Source organism: Podarcis pityusensis (genome assembly GCF_964106645.2).
Source record: "Podarcis pityusensis genome assembly, chromosome: 12".
Taxonomy (NCBI): Eukaryota; Metazoa; Chordata; class Lepidosauria; order Squamata; family Lacertidae; genus Podarcis; species Podarcis pityusensis.
In genome coordinates this window covers 14,562,754-14,580,569 of record NC_138037.1, presented here as the reverse complement: position 1 = coordinate 14,580,569, position 17,816 = coordinate 14,562,754, and the positions used below count along the sequence as shown (strand labels likewise).

The following is a 17,816-nucleotide window of genomic DNA, read 5'->3' as shown; positions in this document are numbered from 1 at the left end:
AATGCAGCTGAATATCGTAATAAACTGGCCAGCTCGTGTTACAAGCTAGGTGATGCCATTCCTGCAAGTGTTCCCATCTAGTTAACAGTAATTTTAGAAGAGATGGGTAATTTTAGAAGGGGGTGGGGTCAGTTCAGCCCCCTCAGGAGGTGATCCTCCTTAACCATGTGTGTAGCAGTTAACATGAGTGTGCGTGTGTGTGTGTGTGTGTGTGTGTGTGTGTGTGTGTGTGTGTGATTTGCAAGGGAGGATCAAAAGTGGGGTGCTTAACCCTTTCCATGCATTACGATCCTCCCCATGCAAGTCCTTTCCACACCATTCCCCCTCCCACCCCTCCCCGTGGTGTCTGGCTGGGGTAACGTAAGAAATGGGAACTTATTTGCAAGGGAGAATCCATGGGAAGGATTAATCTCCATACTCCCCTACGTTGGTGTTTGAAAGGGAACGAGTGGTGAGCCTCCCATTTACCTTATTGCAATAGCTGATTCCGATTAATGGGCAAAGGAGTGTGACCCATGGGAATGCAAGCTGTGATTTTGATGAGGCATGAGACAAGGTACAAAAAGGAAGGGTCCTCCCCTGTCCCCAGTCAGTGATCTTTTAAGCTTTTGGTCAGTTTGAAAGACGGTCCCTTTGAAGAATGGGTTGCTGCTTCGGACCTGAGTGAATCTAGAAACCTATCTACAGCGTTTCTCTCTCCTTACATTGACAGAGAGACTGTGGTGGGCAGGATTGGTTTGGGAGTTGGAGAAGCACTCTTATGGAGTCTATTCCTCTCAGTAATTACCGGATATGATCCATGTGACCTTTTACAGCAGGGGGTGCATGAATCACATTTCAGACTCGCCTGCTCTTTTCCCCATCTGTATCATTTGGCATGCCCATGGCATTATAAGAAGCATGTGGGCGGAGGCTCGAACAGCCTCAGAAAGTGCTCAGGAACATGGCACATCAACCAAGGAAATGTGTGTGTAAAAATAGGACAGTATGAAAATAGGACAGGGAGATTTGAGGAGCAGGGGAAATAAGAAGAAGACTAAAATGAATCAAGTATTGAGGCACTTTTTTTTTTTTTTTTGCCCATGTTGATGAGCTTTGATTACAAAATTCTGCTTGGTAATTTTGGCCCTGCATGGTTTAGAAATAGCCTTTTGTCCTGTGCATTAATTCTTGGGTTAAGAAATGCAAACAACAAGGGCATGTACAGAGGAGTTCTGGGGTGATGTGCACCTGAGCTCTGGAATTGTTTTCCTCCTTGGGCCCACTCAATGCCCAATCTAAGCATCTTCTGGTTGGCATGAAAGAAATATCCAGTTGGCAAACAGAAGAAGCCACAGCTATGCCATGGGCTATTCTAGTATATATCATTTTAAACATGCATCTTTGTTTTCAGGCTTTGTTCCCCCCCCCCCCTTGTTACCTGAATGCACAAGTTAAACCTTGATATTTTGGTAGTTCTCCCACTCTTGCTGTCTTGAAGCAGAAGAATTACAGGAGCTGGGCTCATGAATGTATGTTCTGTGTTTCACATGTCATGGGCATGTGTGTGCGCGTGTGCACTGCCCACCACAAGTGCAGAATTCGCAGTTCTCTGAAGGGTTTGAACTGGCCCATAAGTCATTTCCTGTGTGTGTATGTGTGAATTAGCAGTAATTCTATTTTACAGCACTATAAGATGCCCTGTGTCCTGAGCAGAAGTCCAATATCTCCCACATCCCATATGGGTTGCAATTGCAGACTTTGGGGTCTCAAATTTCAGCAGCACCCTATGTGCCACCAAAATTCAGTGCCCCCTGCCTCTCGCCTTCCATTCTACAGCACAGTTGCAACGTCCCCTGCAACGCCTCTGAAGCTCTGCGCCCGGTGCAACCAAACCAGTCGCACACCGTTAAATCCACTTCTGTAGGTTGCTATGCTATGAGGTTTGAGCTGCCCACCCCTTCTGGGAGATCTGGATCTGGCAACCATCAATGGAGTTCCTAGTGCATTGAAAATTGACTGCTCTAATGTTCGTTGCATTAAGCATTACATGATTGTAGTTGGCTTGCCAGCTTCCTCGCCCCGAATCAAAACTTGCAGCAATGAATGATCACTCATGTGATAACTTCACTTTAATTCCCTTGTTCTTCAGGCACTGGAGGTTTGGAAGAGGAAGGGGAACCAGAAGTTAACTCTTAACACAGTTTTAAAGACTTAGCTGCAAGTAGTTCCCTCTCTGTACAGCATAGTCAAGAAAATGGATTACTTATGTTGGTATAAATGGAACCCTTCTGCAAAAAACAAACTGATTATTCACAGATATTAAAATAGTTTGACTCTTTGGTTTTCAGGAGATGGTTTGAGGTTACTGTGTTTGTTGGTTTTAAGCCTATCCTATTGTTAGTAGGGACACGGGTGGCGCTGTGGGTTAAACCACAGAGCCTAGGGCTTGCCGATTAGAAGGTCGGCGGTTTGAATCCCCGCGACGGGGTGAGCTCCCGTTGCTCGGTCCCTGCTCCTGCCAACCTAGCAGTTCGAAAGCACATCAAAGTGCAAGTAGATAAATAGGTACCGCTCCGGCGGGAAGGTAAACGGCGTTTCCGTGCACTGCTCTGGTTCACCAGAAGCGGCGTAGTCATGCTGGCCACATGACCTGGAAGCTGTACGCTGGCTCCCTCGGCCAATAAAGCGAGATGAGCACCGCAACCCCAGAGTCGGTCACGACTGGACCTAATGGTCAGGGGTCCCTTTACCTTTACCTTTATTGTGAGTACACCTCCATCTTGGATTCTCACAGTCTGTTTTGTATAATTCATAGCCCATAACCTGCCTGCTGTCAGAACTCCTGCATCTTCTCTTCCATCTACCAGTCCTCCCCAGTATGTACCAAATACAGTGGTGCCTCGCAAGACGAAATTAATCCATTCCGCGAGAGTCTTCGTCTAGCGGTTTTTTCGTCTTGCGAAGCAACCCTATTAGCGGCTTAACAGATTAGCGCTATTAGCGGTTTAGCGGCTATTAAAGGCTTAAAGGCTTAGCGGATTAGCTGCTAAAAGGCTATTAAAGGCTATTAAAGGCTTAGCAGATTAGATAAAGGGGGGGAAAGCGAAAAAAAACCCTCAAGACTCGCAAGACATTTTTGTCTTGCGAAGCAAGCCCATAGGGAAATTCGTCCTGCGAAGCAACTCAAAAACGGAAAACCCTTTCGTCTAGCGGGTTTTCCGTCTTGCGAGGCATTCGTCTTGCGGGGCACCACTGTAGCTCAATGGCACCCGCTGTCTCTACCTCTTCTCCTCCTAACAGCTGGCAGAGCAGTTCTTTCCATTGCTCTCTCAGTCCAGGGACTTACCTTCATCTGCCGTTGAAATGACATCTGGAACAGCTTTTGCAAGGGATGCTGGTTTGAGAAATCTCATGAAATCACAGCATGGATCCTCAATTGTGCAGTGGGATTTAAATATATGTTGTAAGGGAAAGGGTTTGTGACTTGGCTGAATGCACCCTTTAGCTGGGGTTTTCTTACAGCTGTAATGTGGTACTCTACATGATTAACTTTCCTTGTAAAACCCTGAGTAGGAGTTGTTTAAGAGACCTAATAAAAAATACCTTCTGATGGGCTCTTGCTTCTGTGGGCAGGAATTTTATCACAAGGCTTAGCTTTTCATCCCATACTCTATGATTGTCACTTTGGAAACGTCAGTGCTTGTTTAAAACCAAGCAGCACTTGTCTTTCTTTAAAAAAAGAAGAAATTGTAAAATGTGCTTAATCACCTTTAAAGATGTGGAAGATACCAAGGAGAATATATTCTAACCTTCCTCTTGCAATCATCTGTTCTGCTTTGGACATGCTCAGTATAGTCTAGTGAATAGAGTGTTGTGTTTTTAAACCAAGGTGTCCTGAGCTGGACTCTCCCCTCAGCCACAGTGAAAATAACCCCATGCAGTTCATGCAGCCCTTAGCTACCTGGAGGAAGGCTGAGCTATAAAAATAATACAGTGGTACCTCTGGTTAAGAACTTAATTCGTTCCGGAGGTCCGTTTTTAACCTGCAACTGCTCTTAACCTGAGGTACCACTTGAGCTAATGGGGCCTCCCGCTACCACCACAGTGCGATTTCTGTTCTCATCCTGAGGTAAAGTTCTTAACCCAAGGTACTACTTACGGGTTAGCGGAGTCTGTAACCCAAAGTGTTTGTAACCCAAAGCATTTGTAACCTGAGGTACCAATGTAAAATAATAAAATAAAGAAGTATTTTTAAGTAAATGTGAATGTCTACCACGCTTTCACTTTTCCATGTTACGCACACACACACACACACACACACACACTCATTACCATCCATTAAAAGCAATCATAAATTCATTTAAATCCTTTAAACCCAATAATAATTTCATAATCTAGGACTGGGTAAGAGGACATGATTGTAAGAGGCTTGCAGTATATGAAACATAGGTTCTCTGTCTGTGAAATAATAAGTTGGTAAATTTAAACTGAGGGGAAATGTCCTGCTTTCCATCTCTGATTGTGTTGCAAAGGGTAAATAACCAGTTCCACATAAACTAGCCATCTGCCCAGGCAAAGGAAATGAGCATCTCCATATTTGCCTGGCTCATGTGAGGAAAAGACCCAGTCCTTCTCCTTCCTCCCCAATAGCATTCCTTTCCACTCTGACCTACCCACTGTGATGTTCTGTCCTGTGGCATTTTTTATTGTGGGGTTAAGACCCACCCATGAAAGACCCACCCTCACCCCTACCATGCTCCACCTTGGCAAAATCTCAAAAGCCTTCTATTCCTTCCTTGCTTTGAGAGAGCAGGCACCAGGTCTGAAGACTGGCAGTAGGGGAAATGCAAGTGCATAAGAACTTAACAATACGGCTGACATTTATGTGTGGTACTGCAATTTTTGTATGCTCATCATAGTTGTCCTATGTGTTTTGCTTTTCAGAGTGCGTTTAGTAGAAAGAGGATCCCCTCATAGCTTGCCCCTCATGGAATCGGGAAAGGTAAACGTTTTTGCAACTCTCAATATTTTAGAGAGGCTGATAAATGCTTTAACTTTGAGGTACATGTGTATGTTGGGGTGTGGGGCCCGATAAAAGTAGTGTTTTAGAGAAAGGTCAAAAGTAGCAACTGCTTGCCCAGATGTGAGATCCTTTGTGGCCATGTCTGCGCCGCATGCACCTTCTGGCATCACTCAGATGTCTGGATTTGTGCAATTCACGTTGTGCCAGTAGCAAGCCGTGGGGCGCCTCCTCTCACCTGACCTCTGGTTGGTCTCACTGTTACTGCTTACTGAGAGAGAGAGGGACAAGGCAGCGGGGAAGTTGGTGTGGTGCAATGGCACCAGCAGAAAATGGTCTCCGTCAATGTGTTTGCACCGCACTGGCCTTTCCCCCTCATTGCCCCTCCCCCTGCCATTAAGCAGGAGCAATATGACCAACCAAAGATCACATGACAGATGGCACCCCACCATGCCATCTGCTACTGCATTGTGCTGTCTCCCCACCCCATACTCTTGCATTGGGTGTGATATGATGTCAGTGCCATGACCAGGCCTCCGGTGACAATGTAGTTTTCCCATTATGGTGGCACTACATATTTTATGAAGTGTGCCTAATGTTTCAGCAATATGAGGTAATATTTGCAGTATATTTCTGGGCTGGAGAGAGACGACAGGTTTCTTTCTCGGTGAGTGGTGGATGACCAGGGAGTTGGAGACAGTATGGGAAAGACATAGTTTCTTGAGCAATGTCCACGACCATCCCATGATTGTCTTTGGTTGCTGGGTTTGTCTTGGAGTTGCTGCTGCTCTTGATATGTGTTTCAGAAATCTACAAAAACTGTTTGAGAGAGAGCCTCAAAAGAGGGGGTAAATTAACACATTCCTGGATGGCTCAGTTGTTTAGAGCATGGTACTGATAACGCCAAGGTTGCAGGTTCAATCCCTGCAGGGGGTTGGACAAAGATGATCCTCAGAGTCCCTTCAAATTCTATAATTCTATGTTAAGGCAACAGTGGATCTGCTGGACATCCTTTGGGGGGCCCTTAGAGAGCCTAAGGGCAGGATATAAAGTTTTTAAAAGAATTAAATACATACTACTTTTCAACACTCCTGTAGAACTCTATCTGCCTTAGGCAAATAATAGACCACATCACCCTAGCGACCCGTAGGAACAAGGATTTTAGTGTGAACACTCATTGGAAAAGCGTAAGCTAGGAACACTTGATTGGCACCAAATTTGGAGTGGCATAATGCTTTGCAAACATGGGACTAAGTTTGATTGGTCTTTCCAGTGGCTGCGCATCTACAAAAAGCATTTGTGGATTGTGCAAATCACTACTTGCAGTTGACTTTGTGAACAGCAGCTGGATTCCGGGTGTTTGTTGTTCATGAGTTGTTCATAAGCAAGCTGTATGCTCTGTCCATCAGTGTGAAATGTTTCTCTGGGTTTTCATTGTTGATCCTGCAAGCAGGATCTTGGGGGCCATAATACATGATTGCAGCTTTGCCTGTAAGCAAACAGGGATTCACCATAGGAGTGCAGGAAGCTTACTGCCTTATACAGGGTCAGATCATTGGTTAATCTAGCTCATAACAGGCTGCACCAATTTGGTCTCCCAAGATTTCACTGCAGGGTCTTCCCCCAGCTCTTCTTGGAGTTAACAAGGATTGAACCTGGAAACCATGGCTTGCGAAGCATGTGCCAGACCACTGAGCATCCCCATCACTACTGTTGTTGTCAATTATCGCCTTGGGTGTAAAGAAAAAGGGAAGATGGATCGCCTGTGCCACATGATGAAAATATGTTTCGTAATCATACATCCACAAGATTAGTTCTCTCCCCCCCCCCCCCGGCATGTCACTCACTCCCTTGAACATGCAAAACACGGAATTCAAAGCCTTCTTTAGGAGTTTCTCGAAAGCCTTCGGGAGACAAGAAGAAAAGTTCATAAAACAATATGTACATCATCTGGCTCACGACCAGATATGACTCATTTTGTCTTTCAATAGATTCTCCCTGGAGTTCGCATCATTATTGCTAATCCAGAAACAAAGGGACCCCTGGGAGATTCTCATCTTGGAGAGGTGAGTCACAAGCTGTGCCTCAGTTGGTACTGAACTGCATGAGTTGATTAAAAGCTACCTTCCTTCCCTAACAGCCGCCTTTAATAAGTATGTGACAAATGGCCCGCTCTGGCAGGTGTGCATCACACAGCTCCAGGAAGTTTAAACTACTTTGTGCTTTGTCACAGCTGAGAACTGAGAGTACCATTTCTAGGTTCTTTTTTTAAAATAAAAAGTCTGCTAGCTTCTTCATTCATATTTTGTTCCTCAAGTTACTCATATTTCAGGCATAATCTCAGAGGTTTGTAACAAACCTGGCCAAACTTTCACTTTGCAGAGCTAGTCTTTGCACACTTTGTCTCAAGCAAAATTTTCATTCATATCTTTAAACTAAAGATTGCATTGAGATATAATTGGCTAGGATCCTTCTATTAGTGGAAAGCCTCATGGAAGGAGCATTCCAAGTTAACATAAGAGTGTTATGTTAAGAGAAAATGGGCCCCACATCCAGAAAAAGGCTTTTCCAGGACCTTTTATGGCAGACTAAGTTAGCTGAACACGCCTTAAGTCCCACTGATTTTCAGTGGAAACCATCAGTGGGGTTGAACGAAAGTTCAGCTGACTCAGTCTGAATACAGCTACAGCTCCCCATGTTTCTCGGACTGTAGTGCAACCCCAGTGGCTCAGTTGGTAGAGCATGAGACTCTTAATCTCAGGGTTGTGGGTTTGATCCCCATGTTGGGTGAAAGATTCCTTATTTGCAGGGGGTTGGACTTGAAGAACCTTGTGGCCTCTTCCAACTCTACAATTCTATGATTCTGATGCCTTGAGGTATTTCATTGTGAGATGTCTTCCATCAGCACTTGCTCAAGAGTTCCTGGAAAACTATTGGATTTTCTCCTCCGCATGGCGCTTTGGATCCAAGCCATTATCTCTGCCACTAAACATTGGTGTTGTGGATTCCTGTGCTGTCCCCAGATCTCATTAATACTCCCCACACCATCACTGCAACTCCATCAGGGCCTCTGGGACTAGCGAAAGGAGCACCTGTGTGATCTCAGCTGACCTTGGGATGGAGCTCTTACATATTCCTGATCTGTCAAACAGCTTTTACTCTGGCTTCCATCACCAATAGTGAATGGGTGTTTCAGGGGAGTGTCACAAGTTAATAGATTCTGCCTAAGTTGTGTTTTCGTGGTTGAATCAATGGCATATGTAGTGCTCTTGAGAATGCTTGTTGTTCAAGGATTTATGCCATTTAGATCCTCTGTGCAAATGCATTATGGAGGCCACTCGCTCTTCAGCAATCTGTGTATCTTTGCTGTTGGCTGGTTTGGATAACTAGGTGACATGAGTACAAAGAAGAAGGCTGCTTATACCTTTAACCATGAGTACAAGCGAAAGGTTTATGCCAGATCCAAGAGTTAGGAATGTGCGGGGCAGCAAGGGCAATAGTGCACATATTTCGTATGTACGTTGTATTATTTTGTGCAACATAAAGAGTTGTTTGTTTGACTGACTTTCTGCTCTGTGGAAAAGTTTGAAAATTATAATAAAGGCGATTAACTGATATTTTGCCAATGTGATCCCAACTCCAGAAAGCTAATAACTGGTTATAGGAATGCCACAGAGGCTTGATCTCAACCACTGCATGTTAGCGGTGCTTGCCTTGGCAGAACTACTCCTGGGGATGGCTTTCAGTGGGTAAGCTGCTGCAAAGGACTGGATTTTCCTCAGCAAGCTGATGGCTGAGTTGAAGGGCTCCTATTGTGCTTAATATAAAAATGTCTGTGGCAGAGTATGCTTGGGAGCACACCAGTGAAGACATAACTTTTTCCTCTCCACCTAGATATGGGTTCATAGTGCTCACAATGCCAGTGGCTACTTCACTATCTATGGTGATGAATCCTTGCAGTCCGATCACTTTAACTCAAGACTTAGTTTTGGAGACACTCAAACTATCTGGGCACGGACTGGCTACTTGGGATTTCTGAGAAGAACAGAGCTCACAGATGCAAATGGGGGTAAGTTCTCGCACTGCCTTTTATAAGTCTGTATGGTATCGAGTGCTTTCAGATCAGGAGCTGTCAACCTATTTGGGCCCATGAGCATATTTGTAAAGGGGAGGAACTATTGGGGGCGCCTCTCTCACACTGCAACCAAGCTCACATTGCAGTCTGTCCTATTGTCTACAGTACAGTGGTTCTTTCAAGCCTTAATTTCAGTGGGGAAGGGGTTGGGGGAGAGGCAAGGTGCCAGGAGACTCCTGACTTACAGAGCATTTCCTTGCTGGATTTGCATTTCCCGCCATGGCTACTCCACTGCAGGAGCTGGGAACAAGAGCACTGTTCCTGTAATCCGACAGGAGAGATTTTGCAACCACCTTCTTTGCATCTTTGGGGGATATTTGCCCTGATCTGCATAGAGAAGGCTAAGAACATAGCACATTTCAAAAAGGAAGCCCCCTTGTTCCACACACCCTTTTCTAACCTTCCCTACAATGAGAAGGTTTGCGTAGGAAGCTGCCTTTGTGCCATTGGCCATCACTGGCTCTGCAGGACTTCGGGTGGAAGTCGTTCCCAGTCCTTTCTGGAGATGCTGCAGATGGAACCACATGCAATTTATTATGATTATCATTATTAATAGTATTATTGTTGTTGTATTTATGAATGGCTTCCTATGAAAGTCTGTGCTCTGCCACTGAGCTGTAGCAGCTGCATGTGTTAATCTGATAGAAAGCAATGCTTTGTTTTTCTGCTTAGCTGTCATGAAGCCAAATGGAAATGTATTAAACCCAGGGAGGTGGAACCTCAGGCTTGGGGACTCTCCCCAAGCCATCCTTTCCTCTCTCCCCACCTTCAACTCTTCCTGGCCTTGTTCTGCACCCACCTTCTGGGATCCTTCCTAGCTGCAGTGTCTTCTTGAGTAATACCTGCTGCTTGCCTGGGTGAGGGATGAAGCATGTCGTGTGTGTGGATATCTCTTGACTGCAGCCTACTGTACTAGGGAGAGAGTTGTATATGTTGCTTCACCCACGTTTTCCTCGGTCCACACCTACCGCTGTCATCCAGCCCCTGGAAAGTTGCCCAATTGGGAATGAGGCCCTTGGGCTGAAAGAAACTCCATTGAACTCCATTAAAACAAAGCTAAATCTTCCAGGTGGTGTTGATGCGGCTGTCTTTGCCTCGCACAGGTGATTTAACGCTTCATATAAATGATTTGTTCCCCCTCTCTCTCTTGAACCAGAGCGACATGATGCACTTTATGTGGTAGGTGCACTAGATGAAGCCATGGAACTGCGAGGAATGAGGTATCACCCCATAGATATCGAGACGTCTGTAATTAGAGCACACAAGAGCATTACAGAATGGTAAGTACGTTGTTGTTTTGTCCAATGGTAGGGCCAGACTTGGCAAGTTCGGTAGCAGGAAGAAGAGGGAAATCCCTGATCTGCGTGTTTTGGACTTATGAGAAGAATCTTGATATAGTTTGGGGGCTGTGCTTTGTAAGTAAGAGGAAAAGCTTAAAATATGTATACAGTCGCTCTTAAGATCGGGAACCAAATGGCAAACATAATACATTCTGGCTTTGCTATTGCAAAAAAAAGCACAAAGAGGGTTTTGGGCAATTAATCAGGTTTATTATGGCCTCAGCTTTTGTGGGCTGGAGTCCACTTCATCACATACATGAAGTGTTTTCCTCAGATGTCAAGTATATATACACACACATAGTTGTAGAGAAACAAACGTAAGCAGTGGGGTCAGAGGTAAATGAAATGCCAGAAATTCTGACTGTGAGAATAATTGCATCAAATGTACATAAAATAAACACAAAATGACTGTTTCAAAGCAGTGTTGGTGGTAGTACGTCCATGTTGCCGGGTGTTGCCTGTTTTATCACCAGCTCTGCTTTCTGAATGGCCGCTGTGCTTATTTTGTATACATTTCAGCTTTAATGTCCAAGGCACAACTAGCTCCCTTCCACAGGACCATTTGCCCGCCACAAAAGTTCATCTAAGGCAGGGGTAGCCAATGGGCTGCCCTCCAGATGTTGTTGGACTGCAAGTCCCATCATCCTTCACCATTGGCCATGCTATCTGGGGCTGGTGGGAGTTAGAGTCTAATAATGTTTGGAGAGCACCATGTTGGCTGCCCCAATCTAAGGCCCTGATGCTGCCCTCGTGGTCCACTTTCTGTTTAAATAGTCGAGTTACCAATCTGAGCCTTGGAAAGCACAAATTGCTGAAAGAGGCCAAAGTAAAGGGACATTGCTTCCCCAACCACCTCCTCCTGGTCTGTATTTTTCAAGCGTAGCGGGGAAATAACCACCCTCACCACCTCATGATAAAAGGAGGCTCAAGAGCTTTGCCCTCAGAAGCCCCCCAAGGGCACCCTTGCACCCAACCACATTGGCATTCCGAGGATTAACGGAATTGTTGTGCATTGACAGTGGAACCACTGAATGATACTCTTTAAGGTGATGTGATTTTCCTACTTGCATTTCAGTGCGGTGTTTACCTGGACAAACTTGTTGGTCGTTGTTGTTGAGCTGGATGGATCCGAGCAAGAAGCCTTAGACCTGGTTCCTTTGGTCACCAATGTGGTCCTGGAGGAGCATTACCTGATTGTAGGGGTGGTGGTTGTGGTGGACGTTGGTGTAATTCCTATCAACTCCCGTGGAGAGAAACAGCGTATGCACCTACGAGACGGATTTTTGGCGGACCAACTAGATCCCATCTATGTGGCCTACAACATGTAGTCTGGTATCTATTAAGGCTTCCATGGACTGTACTCTAGATGTATAAACAAATTTTTTTGGACGTCCACTAAACGGTGTGCTGACAAGAAAACGACGCCACTCTTCAGAACAGAACTGTTTCTATTAGGACTTTTTGACGCGCTCGTTATTGGCAGGACATAAAATGTGAAACGTGTTTCTTTTACCACTACATTTTAGCACAGAAGGACTTTGGGGTACTGCCTTCAGTTTGTTGGAAAGCCCATTATTAGACTTTTTAAAAAAGATTATTTTTTGCTTATTGGGATGATACTGCTTTCTGAGTAATATGGCTTTGTATTTTATGTTATACTGAAGTAGCTAATTTTTCTCTCTTTTTTTTAAATCTGCCCTTCAAGTGGATATTTTTAAACAGCTCATATTATGACTGAATTGTTTTGGTTTGCTTGTTTTTAAATGTCCATAAAAATCTTTTCCAATATGAATCCATTACTAATTTTAAGCCATTTTCTATCCCATTGTCTTAGGAAACTACATTGTGGTACGAGGAAAATACCCAAAACAGCACCTTCTCAAATTAAGAGTTTTAACAGCTTTCTCTTCTGGAAATGCTGAAAAGGCAAAGGCAAAAAAAGCCTTTGATTATTAGTGTTAGAATAAACAGAAATTTATAAATAAGGTGTATTTCGGCAATGAGCTTGAAGATATCTTTGTACTAAACTAAAAAGATAAAATAAGTTAACTACTTCTGTAATTATGTACAAAACCTTTAATTTATTTTGATCTCTTTAGAAGTATAAAAGAGAAACATTCAAGAATATTAAGCTCTTGTAATGTTTGCTAATATAAAAAACAAAGGGGTTGTATTATCTTGAGTGGATAGTATCACATCAAATATATATATATGAAATATAAATTCACTAATGACAAAAAAAAAAAAAGATTTTAAAGTTTTAAAAGGATGCAGTACTCATCACTTGCATGGTGTCTCTTTTCCCACTGTAGATAATCTAACATTATTCACAAACTTCGAGGAAAAACCGGTCCTGGATTGCTAAGTATCCCTGTCTAAAAGAATCTCCCAGATACCAGCAAGCGAAACCATTTTGCTACCTTTAAAGGCAGCGAGCTAAACGTTGAAGGTCGCAATCCTCTGCCGCACCTGCACAGAGGGCAGGGCATAGAGTGGTTCCCGTAGCCGTGCTGGAATAAATTCCTGCACCTTGCCGTCTCTTCCAAGCCTGCTTCTCCGCAAGGCCGCTGAATTGCAAGTCTTCTGCCCTTGGCCCCTAATTTGCCTCCAGAACTCTGCTGCTCACCCTTCCGTAGTCCGTGGCTCTTCTCCAGCCCCCTGTGTGCTCTAGGAGCCTGGAGAAGAGGAGGAGCAGCAGCAGTGCTAGAGAGGCAGGAAGTTGGGAAGAGCCTTGGCTTCAGCCTAGGAAGCCTTGGAAGAGTCCAGCTGGCACGGTGGCGGAGACCAAGAGTGGGTTCCCGCGAGAGCCATTCCGCCTCCTGCTCTCTGTGCATGCAATGTGGTAGGATTTGCTGGCGGCCAAAGACTCTTCAACAGTGCACTACGAAGGATTCTCTTATTTGCCGCGGAGGTGACAAATATTTGTGCAGGCACGTATGTCCATACACTTCTTAGACGTTAGAAAAGGCAGGTTTGAAGAATATCACTGTTTTTCTTAGCTGCATAACATTGTTGCACAATATTGGTCATTGTCCTTTTTTTAAGTTTGTGGGGGTTTTGTTAATTTTTTTTGGTAAGGACGATTTTCTTGTTTTTGTTTTGTTTTTGGTGGTCGTTTTGCACAAGAATTATGCTTTTGTTCATCTGTTTGCCTTCCTGCTGCCCTCTGTCTAGGTTGGGCGAGGGGACGGTGGCGATCCATCCACTTCACACTTTGTAGAAAGCTGTTGTTTTTCTATAGTCTTTCTCTTAATAACGCGTTTGTTATTGGAGAGTAGCTTAAAAGCCGCTCTAAACTATTTGGCACAGCCTGGTGCATCTGCTAACATGTCCTTATGCCAAACAGAGGAACTGATACTGGTGTTGCAAGTAATCCCATCTCTCAGTTCCAAAGGGAATCTGCCAATTGGGGAAGAACAGGAACGCATGGATCACAGCTGCCTTTTATTTTCTTTCTAATTTCACTGTCTTCAGATAAATGGAATTGTCGATCTCTTAATTATTTAATTGCTTTCCTCCCCCCATTTGTTTGTTTGTTTGTTTTGAAGTGCATATTTTGGTTTCTTCCAGTGTAACCTGGCTGGCCTGTGTCTGATTTTTGAGGGTGAACATTAAACAGCAGCAGTCCAAGAATGCTTTTTAAATGGTTTGAAATAATGTTAACTTGCTGACAGAATATGCATGACTAAGACAGAAGCAGGACTGAAGCTACAAGACCTTTATATAACATGTACAAGGGAAATTTTTTTTTTGTCTACCTTTGCAGATTTCATTTGGTTCTGAAGACCCCAAATTCATTTTTTTCCCCATTTTTATTTTTGCAGGGGTGGGAGGGTCCTTAAAGATGAGGGATGGTTTTTAGTCTGCATGCAGAATACAGAGCATCTCACCATGGCAAAACTTTTTTTGGGGTGTATGTTAATTTTCAGTTGTCCCCTTTTTTCATATTTTCTTTGCCCTGTGAATATTTCTACCCATGCTCCGAAGACCAACCCTGAAGCATTCTGTCAAAGTGTGGGGTTTTTCTGTCCCCTAAAATAATATATATTTTTTTTCTGTTTGAAATGTCAAGTTGCTGTAAGGTTCAGACAAGCCGTTGACTGATTATGAGCATAATTACAGTGTATGAACTAACTTGTGATGATGTCCTTGCTATTGCTGATCTCAGTGCTGCAAAACACAAATTTAGCTGTCATTTTATTAAAGCATCACTTTTAACCTTCACCAAGTCAACTTTCCACTCCTGGGGAAGGGGACAAAGGACTGCAGTGCAGTCGTACGACACAGTTAATAACTGATCTCTTCTGCAACCTGCCATCTGTGGTTGTTTAAATTCTCAAACTTAGGACAGTAAATGACGATGAACTGAATTCCTAGTTTTGTCGTGCAAGATAAGGGGAAAGAAACACACGTACCATCAGATTCAGCAATAAAGAAGGATTGTTCTGTATTAGAAACTGTACTGTAGATAAACCATTCATGAGAATGTATAAAATGTTTGTCTTGTGACCTTGTGCTTTTGAAGTCAGACAAAAACCATGTAATCAACCTGATGCACATGCACACTAAAATAAAAAAGAAAGAAAGAAAGAAAGAGGGTCCACAATGAACATTTAAACACGAAAACTAATCAAACAGGAGCAGATTCCTCATGGTGCTTGTTTATTATATATATTTAATCCTGCTTGACACTTTACCCAAGGGAAGACTGTCCCTTTTATCAGTTGAATGTTAGCAGCGTTATTTCATAGAGTGTGGTGACTGGTTAGAGAAATTCATGTAACTCAGCCAATCACAGTTTCAAACGAAAATTTTTATGTGCAAACAAAACAGCAACCTTCTTGTATGTTAAACCACCAGTACGCTTTGTACATCTGTGATAACGCCTGTTTTATATTCAAATGAACAAATAAAAGCTTTTATTTTTGTTGCTCTGAAAATATCAGGTTTTTTTATATAAAAAAAAGAAAAAGAAATTAGCTAAGGTTTTTAAAGGAGATTTTCCAGAGCTTTGGGCCCTAACACTAACACTCTGGTGAAAGGAAATGGTGTTCTTTAAATTTTTTGTTGACTTGGGATCATTGCATATGTCACAGAATAGAAAATACTCAACATGGATCTGGAGCTAACTTAAGCCGTATTCAGGCACTCTTATAACGGTGTTGAAGCAATTTGTCCCTTTCTTTGGCATCTCCAATTCTGACCTTCCTGCAGTAAACAAGGAGGTATAACACAAAGCCTCTTCTCGATCCAGGACTGTGTTAATGCGTAGAACAGGTGTAAACACTTAGAATCTGGTTTCAGACATGTTCCTATCCAACACAAGGGTTAAATGGACATGGACATGGGATGTCGGGAATGGGGGCCAGAATGTGCCCCCCCCAGCTCCCCATACCAATTGTTTCAACCGGAGAGGAGAAGCAAAGAAAATTGGGGGATGGGATGAGTTGGCTAGCACTGAGAGAGAAAATTGCCTTCTGTGAAACTTATGTTTTGACTTCTGTGAAATTGGTGTTCCGTTGAGTGTAGAAAACTCTCAGTGTGTTTTGGGGCGCAGACCTCATCTCTTGACTTGTGCTTGGTTTATTGGGCCTAGTTATTTGTGCCTCAGACTGACCAATTTGCCTCCTGCGCAGTGGGTGTTTTGTGACTGGCCGCAGCCACAAAGGCAGCCATTTTGTGAATGGGTGTCTCCCCTCACGGCAGCCATTTTGTGATGGCGCCCACAGAACTTTCTCAAAATTCCAAATGTGCCTATCAGTTCTAAAGAGAAAGGGATCTTTGCTGAGAAGCAACATTCCTCAGTGGGGTTATCCATTGCAAATAAAAATCAGTAGTGATGAGTGCTCGTAGTGATGTTGAGGATAACTTGAAAATGATTGTTCTATCATATTTTGGCTGGAATGCAGTAATATTTAATATGTGTTAGTTGACTGATATGTAATGGAATTTCAAAAATTCTGATACTATTTAATTGATAACTTGCAATTGTGTCAGGCAGCATTCGCTAGAGAACATACAGTGGTAATATTTTGGCTGTCGACAGCTTATGAAAGACTGCTCAAAAAGAAACTGATTGGACTTCAGAAATTCCAAAGCATATGGATTTTGAGGTAAGACTATACATTTTTTAATATAAATATATATACACATACATCTTCATTTATAATCTCAAATTTTTGGAAGAAATGTGTGGGGCACAAATTGAGAGGATCAATAACTGCTGCAGAAACAACAGCGACAGAAATATCCAAGAAGAAGAAAATATGGCAGCACGATAAATGGTCCCAAGGAAATGTTAAATTCTTCTGAATTAAAAAGTTTGTATAACTTTCATACTACAGCTCACCCAAGCAGATCCTCACCTGTTCTACATGAAGAAATGTCTGATGAGGGCTACAGGGGTGACCAGTTGGAAAAAGCTTATGGGGCTCCTGTACCTTTAATAGTTGAGAACAAGAGGGAATTTCCTTGGGTGTAGCTTGGCATACAGTTGCAGCTTAGCTTCTTCACAAATATTAAAGGTGCAGGACCCCTTACCTCTTTTTTTTATCTCACCACCCTACATAGGCAATAATCTGAATTTCATTATATCATGGCCCCGGCCCAGCTTTAATTAGGCATAATTTAGTTAGCGCTATTTAATAGGTGTACAAGAATATAGATAGGGATGTGCACATTAGATTGTGCACCCAATCGAAAAAGGCAGTGTGATTGACTGTGATGTCGTTTAGATGCACATCCAATTCAAACCACTCAGACTGGTAAGTAAAAGCCAGGGCAGATGTTACATCAAAAAGGATCAACCATTTATTTATTTGCATTTGCAATGGAATGTCTGCAGTGGGTACACGGGGAAGAACATTATATTTCTCCCAGAAATAAGAGTACTTGAAGGGGGGGAGGTGCTCTCGGGGCTTAGCTGGAAGCAACAGGTGTCTGGACTAGCTCTGCTAAGGGCAGGGCCGGCCCACCCATGAGGCAACTGCCTCGGGTGGCGGCATCCAACGGGGCAGGATCTGCCTCCTCCTCGGCAGCCCACCAGGCTGTCCCTACAGTGGCCTGTCAGCAAACAGGAAGGGCAGCTAGTCTGCTCCCACCCTAGTGGGTAAATTGTGGGGCTGCCCTTATGGGTCTCCTGGGGTCTGCACCTGACCAGTGTGATTCAGAATAGGCCCCTTCCCTTCCGCCTGCCATGGCCTTTGATTCCCATTTCACCCATCAGGTAAAGGTTGATTTGATTCCCCATCTCCTCGTTTCTTCCATCTTCCCAGGTGGGGAGCAATTTTGTAGTTTATTTTGTGGTGCCAAAATGTCTTGGGTGTATGTTTTCCTAGCT

The 17,816-nt window shown here is 43.6% G+C and overlaps 1 protein-coding gene and 1 long non-coding RNA gene across 7 annotated transcripts in view; one reads left to right on the top strand and one right to left on the bottom strand.

Moving 5' to 3' along the window:
* The window catches only part of DIP2C (disco interacting protein 2 homolog C), a 293,125-nt gene extending 277,708 nt beyond the window's left edge, over positions 1-15,417 (top strand). For all 6 annotated transcript variants that reach the window (XM_080973978.1, XM_080973976.1, XM_080973975.1 and 3 more), the window contains 5 exons: positions 4,927-4,984; positions 6,994-7,068; positions 8,897-9,071; positions 10,294-10,417; positions 11,553-15,417. In XM_080973978.1, coding sequence (XP_080830104.1) covers positions 4,927-4,984; positions 6,994-7,068; positions 8,897-9,071; positions 10,294-10,417; positions 11,553-11,805 — 685 coding nt within the window. In that variant the 3' untranslated portion in view covers positions 11,806-15,417. The remainder of the gene's footprint in view (positions 1-4,926; positions 4,985-6,993; positions 7,069-8,896; positions 9,072-10,293; positions 10,418-11,552) is intronic.
* The window catches only part of LOC308459224, a 300,770-nt gene continuing 284,361 nt past the window's right edge, over positions 1,408-17,816 (bottom strand). Inside the window, exon 3 of the long non-coding RNA XR_013977921.1 lies at positions 1,408-2,267. This is a non-coding gene — a long non-coding RNA (uncharacterized lncRNA). The remainder of the gene's footprint in view (positions 2,268-17,816) is intronic.